Source organism: Echinops telfairi, unplaced genomic scaffold (genome assembly GCF_000313985.2).
Source record: "Echinops telfairi isolate 266 unplaced genomic scaffold, ASM31398v2 ScPeMD7_2;HRSCAF=8, whole genome shotgun sequence".
Classification (NCBI taxonomy): Eukaryota; Metazoa; Chordata; class Mammalia; order Afrosoricida; family Tenrecidae; genus Echinops; species Echinops telfairi.
Window position 1 is genome coordinate 21,799,330 of NW_022103898.1, and position 11,348 is coordinate 21,810,677.

The 11,348-nt window shown below is 44.6% G+C and overlaps 1 protein-coding gene across 1 annotated transcript in view; it reads right to left on the reverse strand.

The window, feature by feature from the left end:
• Positions 1-873: 873 nt before the first annotated feature.
• NOPCHAP1 (NOP protein chaperone 1) overlaps positions 874-11,348 on the reverse strand; it is a 14,630-nt gene continuing 4,155 nt past the window's right edge. Inside the window, exons 3-4 of the mRNA XM_004700337.2 lie at positions 3,669-3,805; positions 874-1,564 (exon numbers count right to left, since the gene is read on the reverse strand). Coding sequence (XP_004700394.1) covers positions 1,343-1,564; positions 3,669-3,805 — 359 coding nt within the window. The 3' untranslated portion in view covers positions 874-1,342. The remainder of the gene's footprint in view (positions 1,565-3,668; positions 3,806-11,348) is intronic.

Genomic DNA, 11,348 nt, shown 5'->3' on the forward strand with positions numbered 1-11,348 from the left:
CTAAGATTTATTTCCTGAGTAATCCCAGCCTGGGACCACCTTGACTTCTGGATGGGGAAAAACCCTCATTGCCTGTCTCTGTTCGCTCCTACTTTCCTTGTGTAGGAGCTACAGTAGTGTAGTGGTGATGTGTTAGGCTGCTAACTACAAGGTCAGCAGTTTGAAACCACCATTGACCTGTGGGACGACAAGGCTTTCTACTCCCATTACGAGTTGCACTCTCAGAAACCCACATGTACAACAGTCCTATTCTATCCTGTAAGGTTGCTATGAGTTAGAATTAACTTGAGAGCGAAGAGTTTTGAGAGTGTTTATAGTAATCCTGGTGGTGCAGTGGGTTCACTATGAGATGAGGGTCAAAACCCAATAGCATCTCCTTTGTAGAAAAATGAGGCTTTCTGCCTCCACAAAGGCTTAGTCCTGGGAACCCACAGGGGCAGTTCACTTTGTCCTGTAGGGTCTGCTCTGAGTCAGAATCGATTCGATGGCAGTGAGGCTGGATTACTTGTCTTGTGATGATTCCATTTTCTACTTCAGAAGGTAGAATGATTTTGATAACCGAGACAGAAAGGGTGTCTTTATGAAAAAAGAAAAAAAACCCACAAAACTTCAACACTTAATACTTCTACCTAAAAAAATTCTCCATACGTTCATTCAATCATAGAGCATTTTAAAATGAAAACAAATATACCTCAGGGTAGCTAAAGCGGATGTAAAAATCGCCTTTCTTCTACAACAGTCTCCTGCATCAGACCTGCCACGGACACCACACAATTGTGACCTACCAGACGTGAGGCTGTGTTATACAGTGCAATCACTTTAAGAACCAAGCAACGAAAAAGGTGATTTTATATTTCTAAAAGGAAACAGGCATTTCAGAAGTCCACGTTTATTTATGCAGATGCCAGCAAATTTAAGCATCACCAGGCACGAAGCTCAGCGGTGTCTGACCTCAAACTCTGGAGCAGGAGATCAAAGGCCAGGCTCGCCCCTGCGTGCAAGTGCACCTCGTTTTATTGCTTGTGGAGGACACGGTTTTTCACAAGTTGAAGGTCAAAGCCCCTGGCGCCGCTTTTCTAATCATGAGCTAACACCATCTCACGGATTTCACCCTTTCCCACCACGCTATTGCCCGATGAACAGACTGCATGCAGTACGGCATAAACCTGGCTTTTAAAGACACCGGGAAGCAAACCATCAACAACGGCCTGACTTGATTTATCGCCATGGTCCGGTCCCAAACCCGCACCAGCTCCGAGGTCCGCCTCTGCGGCTCATGCGCCCACAGGGGACCGCGCAGACTCCGGGCACGCGGCGCCTTGCCTTCACTTCACTCCCCGTGTCACTCCTTCTTCTTCTTACTTGCGGGGCCGTCCAAAACTTCTATCTTGCCTTTGCCACCTGCTGCATTGGGGAGTTTCAAGGTCTCGAGGGTGACCTCGCCAGGGACGCCGACGTCCCCGTCCTCAGAGTCCGAGCTGCTCTCCACGCCATCCTGCGCGCTCCCTGCCCAACTCTCCTCCTCCTTGGCGGCAGGCTGCTCCATCTCAAATAAGGCCACGTCCTGCAGGAAAAAACAAAAACAAAACAAACACCGGAAAAATCATTGCAGGGCGGCTCCCGGGTGGAATGATCATAAAACCGCAGAAACCAGCATGCAGCACTGGTGGCGCACTGGTTAAGCACTCAGCTGCTAACTGCAAGGGTGGTGGTTCAAACCCACCGGCCCTTCAGGGATAAGGATGGGCTGTCCGCTAGTGGAAACGGAAGGCGCGTTCTACTCTGCCCGTGGGCTCTCTAGGAGAGCTGACTCTACAGCAGTGGGTTTGGGGCTTTGGTTGAGAACAATGGGCGATTGAGTCTACTCAGGCTCAGGGGCAAGAAATGCTTTTTAGTTCCGCGTAGGGCTGTGAACTGCAAGATCAGCAGTTCAAAACCACTAGCTGCTCCACAGGATTAAGACGAGGTTTTCTACCCCCACACAGTCTCTGAAACTCACAGGGGCAGTTCTACCCTGTCCTCTAGGGTTGCTATGAGTTGGCATCAACTCGATCACTGAGTTTGGTTTTTGAGTTTTATATCAAATACAATCATAGTTTTATGCTTTTAGTTGCCATGGTCCAAAATCATGATTCATAAAGGGGGGGGGATGTCTCCAGAAAGTTGGTGGAAAGTAGAATTAAAAGATAATGCAATGTTTCCACAAAACATTTGAAGCCCTCTTCTGTTTATATGGGGCCCTGGTTGCGTAGTGGGTCATACATGGGGCAGCTAACCAAGAGGCCTCAGCTGTTCAAACCCACCAGCTGCCTCTTGGGAGAAACTTGAGGCTTTCTGCTCCTATAAAGAGTTATGGTCTTGTAAGACCACGGGCTCAGTTCTACTGTCTTCCACAGCCACTCACTGAGTCGGAACGGACTAGACTGGCGGTGAGTTTTGTTTTGAATTTACAAGAGGTAAAAGGTCCCCTAGAAACTAGTTCTGTATAGACGGAGCATACTTGGAACAATTGATCTCAGCAGCCAGGTCCACGCAGAGGCAAGCACCAGAGTAGGTACTAGAGGCTCAACCAGAAAAAATCAACAACAAACCAAAACAAAGCCTGTGAAGTTGGCCACGTGTCTTCATTCATGTCTATGGCTCCTTTCGCACCACAACTGCCACAACTGCCGAGCCAAGGAACAGGCAAGGAGAGACAATGGAGACAGCCTGATCCACAGAATGTAGGGTATTGCCTGCCTGGCCCCTCCCTCCCCTTAGCGGTGAAAGAAGACAATGAACAAATACGGTTAGAAACACAGTGTCCGGCCATGACAATAAAGAGTATTCGAGCAGGGTGAGTTGACAGGGTTCATCAGGAAATGTCTGCCGAGGTGACAGGGGGTACTCAAAACATTGAAATCTGGAAAACAGCATTTTGGCAAACAGGGAGCTAGACATAAGGAAAAGATCTGGAACAAGGAGACAGGGACGGGAGTGCCCTATGTTGAGGGGACTGAACAGGAGGGGGGCCATGCAGGCCCCCAAGGACTCTGTGCTGATGAGATGTGTGATGGGAAACCTCGAGGGTCCCAAATGCACACCACACACCTGTGTGAAGCACTGTCTGGATGCAGGAGACCTGCTGAAACGCACGCAGCTGCCCAAGGGGGAGGCCATGATGGAGTGGACCCAGCTGGGTGGTAGCAGAGGCTGAACGAAGGGGATAGATTTGGGACATCTTCTGAGGTTTGGTTTTTGAGGTAGAGGTGACCAGATCCGCTGATGAATTTAATTACTACTATCAATAACATAGTCAGCTGTGTCCTAACACAAGGGTTATAAGGGGAATTCCAGTGTAAAAATAGGATAGGTGTATATATTGAGACAATGTTCACACAAGCCTTACATGAGGGGGCCTCAAACATTCATAGAAAAACTTCATTTTCCACCAACTTCTTGGGAATCCCCTTATTATCAGCAATCTTTCCATCAAGCACATTTATTTTTGCACAATGATTCGGACTATTCTTACAGACCTCTAAGGCCTTGCTCATACAATGACTTAAGTACTCACGGGATGCTGGGAACAGGAGCTGACATTCCAAGAGGAAAAATAACATTTAGAACGAAAGTCACAAGGCATACTGGCAGTTTTACATTACAAAAAGAAAACAAAGTATAATTACCATTTGTATAATTTTTCCAAGAGGCTCATCAACATTTTCAATATCAAACCGACCAGGGGGGGCAGCTGCCATTTCTTTTCTTAGCTTCTCATTCGCCAAGGCCATCTGGGGGAGGAAGGACTGAACCTGGTCCAACACTAAGAGAAAAGACAGGAGCATGCATGTGAACATTTGGCCAACCTTCAATGTCCCAAACCCACAATTCTTATAAAGCACTTCTGGATCTAATAATAATAAACATTTCAAGCCTCTTCTGTTTTCAAAAACTCCCACTGTTCTTCTGAATATTAAAAGCTACTAGTAGGACTACCCTGTTTCCCTGAAAGTAAGACATCCCCCGAAAATTAGACCTACTTAGTTTTGCCTCTCACTGAAATATAAGGCACCCCCCCGAAAATAAGCCCCCCCCCAGAGCTACCGTAACTCTGGACTCTGGACCATAGCTGCGGGCGCTGCCGTGCAGCTTACTGTTGGCCGCAGTGGAGCCGGAGCAGACAGGAAGTGCGAGGTGTCTTTTAATAAAACAATAAATAAATGTGTACCGTATTCTTCTTCATGGAAAAATATGACATCGCCTGAAAATAAGACCTAGTGCATTTTTGGGAGCAAAAACTAAATAAGACACTGTCTTATTTTCGGGGAAACAGGGTATATACATTTGACAATAAATTACTCATGGCTATCTTCATTCGAACTCCTCTATCCCAGGGCTGTACACGGCAAGAAGACGGGCATTCTCAACGAGTACTGACTAAGGAGGGCCTATGACTTAACAGTAAAGCACCAGGCTCAGGGTAAGACAAATGAGGTGACCTAGACAAGCCCAGTCCCATGACATGGTGGCACAGGAATTAAGTGCTTGGCTAACAGAAAGATCAGTGGTTTGAACCGCCAGCCACTCTCTGCGGGAGAAAGGTGTGGCATAACCATGGCAGCCTTGGAAAGCCTGCCAAGTTGCTCTACTGCCCTGAGAAGTTGCCATTTGAATTGGAATCAACTTGCTGGCCTTGGGCTTCTCACCGCTTACTACTTTTCCTGGGCAAGTTAATTACGAGGTGTGGTTTTTACCTGCTTAACCTCTATTCTCTTCTTCTTCTATGTAACAAAACTTGACTTTCTGTTTAAGCTCCTCTGATGCTTAATCACGCTTGTCGCCACACCAGGCTCTGACATACTCCGAACCACCTTGGCTACCACAATTTGGTTTGCTGGCATGCCTGGGGGCAGTGATCCAGCCAGATCACTAAGAGATCACCTGGGACAGGTGTCTGAACTGTTGGGAAAGAGAGCCCTTCTTTGTGGTGGCTTCTCGAGCTGCAGTACTTAAGTCAGGCACTACTGATAGCGGGGCACCTTGCTATACAAGCCAGATTAAGCAGCCGAGGGAAGCAGAGCCAAGACAGAGACCAGCCTGCTGACACTTAACACGCTTGTTTTGTTTTCTCAATGAAATGAGCCAGGATCATTTCTTTTCTTTCTTTCCTTTTTACCCCTGCAATCACTCTGAGTGAGGTTTCAGTCGTGTGTAACCAAAGGAGTCCTGAGCGGCTCACTCAAACTAACCATGCAAGTGTATCAGGGTGATAAATGCATCGCCAGGACTAGAGGAAGACTCATAACAGACGGCCATATGCAGGCAATCCACCCCGTTTACTGAAAGTGCAGGGGACCTAACACATTTACTGACGAAGGTCACAGATTACATACAGCCTTCTGCATGGATTATACCTCAACATAAAGACGTTTGCGAAAGGTGGACAATGAATAAGGAAGATAAACTGATACCTTTGAGCTATGGTCTTGGTGAAGACTGACTATAATCTGTCTTGGAAAGCGTACAGCCATGGAGCGGCTGGTGGCTTTGAACTGTCCACTTTGCAGTTAGCTGCTCAGCATGTAACCACTATACCACCAGGGCTCCAAAAGCAAAAACTAAATGATCCAAAAGGAAACACAGAGCCCTATCAAGTGGTCTCACATACGTGTAATTGGAGTTCAATGTCAGGAAAAAATTTGCTTAAGCCCAAATTTTCCAAATTTGAAAAAAGCTACAAATCCCAAACTGACAGGCTTAATAAACCCCAAGTAGAACAAATTGAAAAAAAAACTACATCTACTTGCAGCATAGTTTGCTAAACATCAATAAACAGAGTCTTAAAAGAAGGGAAAAGACTTGATACAAAAGGCAACAAATAGAATGAGAACAGACACCTTTCGACAGAAACCCTGTAAGCCCCAAGAGCTCATCTCTGTAGAACTGAAAGGGAAAATGTCAGCCTTGGACTCCATGCCTAGCAACTTTCATAAATGCTGCAAAATGAAGGAACATAAAGAAAAGCTTTCACAGATACACACAGAGATGCCTGGTCAAAGGTCCGTACAAAAATGTCCACAACGCTTTATCCATAATAGCCAAAACCGGATTTGCAAACTATTCCTTAATAAAATTCCATTTTAGAATAGTATTGAAAATGGATTTTTGACAAAATTGACCAGCAAAATTCAACAAGGAGTAGACAATAGTTTCTGAGAGGGTGCTCGTGGATTTCCACTGTTAACCAAGACGGAGTAGAGATTTACCTTCCTGCCTAAAACTAAAAATTCTAAACGATGGAAAACAAACAATTTTCCCATGTTGGCCACCAGACAGTATAAGGATCCTGGAAAGAGGAGAAGTGGCAGCAAGCTTTATGATGACCCCGGCCCACTGCCCGGAAAGAGCTCCTGGTCCACAACGAAGGGAGGCAGAATCAGTACCTAGTGGGCTAGTGGGTCTGCGAGTGTGAGTCCAGGTCAACCTTCTGTTCTGGGCGGATTTGAACGCTAGGACTCGGCCAATGCCCTTCTGAGAACTCTACTTGATGCCTATGTGTTAAGAATTTTTCCTATTCTGGTGGGAACTCCTGCTCCCTAAACTGAGGAGATGGAAAGGACGCGTGGAGAGGCCAAGGTGGATAGAGTATGGGAGCGAGGACGATGCACACAGAAAGAGCTCCAGATGTCTACCAACAGTCCCCACCGGGGTTCAGTGCACGACACCGACACGAGGGAACTACCGAGGAGGTGGGAGCAACTACCGAAAAGGAGCAGAAGACACTTGGAGCGGACAGAGGCTCAAAGAGACCACACGCACCAAATGTTTACATTCTCAGGACATGAGGTACAGTAATCACAGGAGCAGTGTACATTGTGGGTAAAAATTGGGCGTAGGTTAAATGCTGTTTGGTTCCACCGAACAATGCTTGGCAGAACCCATCTGTTTCACAAGTGACTTGGGTACACTCACAACAAAGCTGAAAAAGACTTGAATACAAAAATATCCAGCACTGTGTAAATATCCATGGAAACGTAAGTACTGGTCTCTCCCCATCTGGAGCACAGAAGGGGGAGGGTGTCACACGATACATGGAAACAACTAGCCTACTGGAGCGCTGGAATACCAGCCTTTATAACCCTGACACCAGAAGAACTAGATGGTACCCAGCTACCACTACCAACTGCTCTGAAAGGGATCACATTAGAAGGTCTTGGCTAGAGTAGCAGAAATTTTTGGAACTTAAAATCACAAAAGAGAACAAGCTTATTAGAAAAAATTGAGACTGGCAGAACCCCTGAGACTTATGATCATGATGTCATCTTTTGGGTCTGGAACTGAACTTACCCCATGACTCAAGGTTAGCCAAATGACAAGCAGGTCTGTAATGGGATCAATAGTATTAGTAGGAATACATTTCTTAGAATGTTCATCCATTTGAGATAAAAAAGACAAGGCTCAGAAGGGTTAGGAAAGGAGTAGACTGTAAGTAGGAGAGACAGAGAGGAAGAAGGATAAAGTGATGCTACAGGGGGGGATTGCAAGCAATGATATAAAACAAGAGACATGCATAAATTATTGAATGGAAAACTGATTTGCTGTGAAAACATTAACCCAAATTGTAATAAAAAGCTGCAAAGTTTAAAAAAATGAAATACAATCCAGCCGCCAAGAAGATGAAAGTTCATATTTTACACCCAGTAAAATTTAACAGACATAAAAAGACGTAGGAAAGTTTAATTCATGGTAAGAAAAATCCATCTAAAACACAGACCCAGAAATGTCACAGGCACAGCATGAGGAATGAACAGGAAAAAATCTACTGTAATTCCCTGTGCTCAAGAATCTAGAAGACTGGGCATGTTACATTCCGTCATGGAAAAAGAGCCAACCTGAACATGCAGAGATGGAAACAGGATCTGAAACAATGTTACGATTAACAGGTGATGATAAACTATAAAAGAAATGAGTACTGTACTTGAGGACAAAGGAATACGAACTATCCAAAATGAAACAGGAGAAAAGAAGGCACCTCCCCGGAAAAATGAAGTGAGCATCACTGAGCTGGGGGGCAATTTAAGCACAACATTAAGTCTCACAGGCGTCACTGAAGGAAAGGATCAAGATGGAGAACAGGGAAACTGTTTTTTTTTTAAGGAAAGAGCAGGCTGTGGGGAACCAGTCTCCATAGTCATTAAGTCCTAGCGGCGGTTGTGAAATTGAAGGGTAAATTAAAGAAACTTCAAACAAGGCAGGCAAGGGTTCATGACAACCAGAACCAGAGAGGGGGGAATGTATTCTCTCACACCTCTATATAATCTCCCGCATGCAAATACGTAACAGGAAGGTAATGTATTAGAGGCATACGAGTAACAAGAGGGTACATACATAACAAGATGGGTGGGTTCTAAAGTTAAGACGGCAGTTTAACCTTGGTCGTCCCTGAGCTGGCTTGGCCTTAGGTCTCTGAGTTTTTCTCCAGGGAAGCAATCTATGATCCTTATCAGAAGGGAGTAGCCATACTTTGGGTGGGTGGGTGGTCTGACCACTCTTGTGAAGGCAGACAATCTTCTGGCAAACAGTCTTCAAGCCGTTAACCTTCAAGCATATAGTAGCAACCATGTGCTTGCAAACAGCACCTGACAATTGGCATTATTATAGGGGACATCGTGGGGAACAACTCTAGTTAGGAGAATGTGACCGGCATTCGTCTCCAACCCACAAATATGAAGGCCTCCCTCCACGAGCCTCGATCTCCCAGAATTCTTAAAATGTAAGCATAGAGCATTTGTGTGAATACACTCTATTCCCCGTTCTCAAGTTTCCCACAGTGGGCAAAAGTTTTTTCCAAAACACATCTGGAAAGTTCAACAAAGCTCAAGAATCACAAGGAAAAATACTCCAAGCTACAGTACCATCAAGCTGGTGAAAAACCAGTGACAAAGAAAAAATTCTTGTTTTTAGATCATTTTATTGGGGGCTATTAGAGCTCTTATCACAATTCATACATCCATCCACTGTGTCAAACACATTTGTACATATGCTACCATCATTTTCAAAATATTTTCTTTCTAAATGATCCCTTGGTATCGGCTCACACCCCAACCCCCTCCCATGAAGCCTGACGGGAGACTTAATTTTGTGCTTAAATTGTCCCCCAGCTCAGTGGGGCTCACTTCATTTTTGTGGTGAGGTGCCTTTTTTTCTTTGTTTCATTTTGGATAGTTCGTATTCCTTTGTCCACAAGTTCACCAATAATTTCTTTTATATCATCAACTGTTATCTTTTATATCATCAACTGTTAATCGTAACCATTGTATTTTTTTCATGTCTTACACCGACCGCTGTCTCCCTTCACCCATTTTCTTGTTGTCCGTGCCCCTGGGGTGTGCTGTGTCTTACATGTCGATCATTGTGATTAGTTCCCCACTTTTCCCTACACCTTTCCTCTACCCTCCTGGTATGGATACTCTCATTATTGGTCCTGAGGGGTTTATCTGTCCTGGATTCCCTGTGTTGCAAACTCTTATCTGTACCAGTACATGCTCTAGTCTAGCCAGATTTGTAAGGTAGAATTGGGGTCATCGTAGTCGGGGAGAGGAAGCATTAAAGAACTGGAGGAAAGTTGTATGCTTTGTCGGTGAGAAAAATTCTTAAAAGTAGTTTAGAGAAAAGGAAATTGTATCCAGGACAACTGTAAGACAGCTGACCTCATTAGAGACCAACTAAGTTCTCCTACTTATTGTGATTTCTTAGTTTATAGAAGCATTCACCCCGTGCATCATTTACATCCTTTTCCATTGGATTCTTATCTTTATTGTCTCTGTTTAACACCAAGATAAAATTATTCAGATACTGAGCATTACATGAATGGCCATAGAAAGGCTAAGAGTCACAAATCGATGGCGAGGAGGGTGTAGGAAGCCTGGTAGGGCTTGATCAAGGGCAAGGAATTACTGAAACCCAAATGAAGGCTGAACATGATGGTGGATCAAGAGGAGAGTAAAAGGAAATAGAGGAAAGAATAGGAGGCAACAGACATTTATAGAGGTCTAAATACAGGCATGTACACATGTAAATATATTTATGTGTAACAAGAGAGAAACAGAACTATGTACTCATATCTATATGTTAACAATAAAGGTTGCAGATGGACATTGGGCCTCTACTCAAGTACTCTCTCAATGCAAGAACACTTTGTTCTATTAAACTGGCATTCCATGATGCTCACCTTCCCTACATGATCACTGAAGACAAAGTGGGTACATAAGCAAATGTGTTGAAGAAAGCTGATGGTGCCTGGCTATCTAAAGATGTAGCATCTGGGGTCTTAAAGGCTTGAAGATAAACAAGTGGCCATCTAGCTCAGAGAAGCAACAAAGCCCACATGGAAGAAGCACATCAGCCTGTGTGATCACAAGGTGTCGATAGGATCAGGTATCAGGCATCAAAGAACAAAAAAAATCATATCATTGTAAATGAGGGGGAGTACGGAGTGGAGACCCAAAGCCATCTGTAGGCAACTGAACATCCCCTGACAGAAGGATGATGGAGAGGAGATGAGCCAGTCGGGGTGCAGTATAGCACCGATGAAACATACAACTTTTCTCTAGTTCTTTTTCCTCTAGTTCTTTAATGCTTTCTCCTCCCCACTATCATGATCCCAATCTACCTTACACATCCAGCTAGACCAGAGCATGTACACTGGTACAGATAAGAGCTGGAAACACAAGGAATCCAGGACAGATAAACCCATCAGGACCAATAATGAGAGTAGTGATACCAGGAGGGCAAGGGAAAGGTGGGGAGAAAAGGGAAACTGATCACATGATCTACATATAACTCCCTCCCAGGGGGATGGACAACAGAAAAGTGGGTGAAGAGAGACATCGGACAGTGTAAGACATTAAAAAAAAATTATAAACTCTCAAGTGTTCATGAGGTGGGGTGGGGAAGGAGGGAAAAATGAGAAGCTGATGATACCAAGGGCTCAAGTAGAAAGCAAATGTTTTGAAAATGATGATGGCAACAAACGTACATATCTGCTTGACATAATGGATGGATGGATGGATGGATGGATGGATGGATGGAGGGAGGGATGGAATGGTGGGGAGAAATGGGGAACTGATCACAATGATCTACATATAACCCCCTCCCTGGGGGATGGACAATAGAATAGTGCGTGAAGGGAGACATTGGTCAGTGTAAGACATGAAAAAATAATAATAATTTATAAATAATCAAGAGTTCATGAGGGAGGGAAGGGGAAAATGAGGGGCTCAAGTAGAAAGCAAATGTTTTGATAATAATGATGGCGACAAATCTATAAATGTGCTTGACACATGGATGGATATATGGATTGTGAT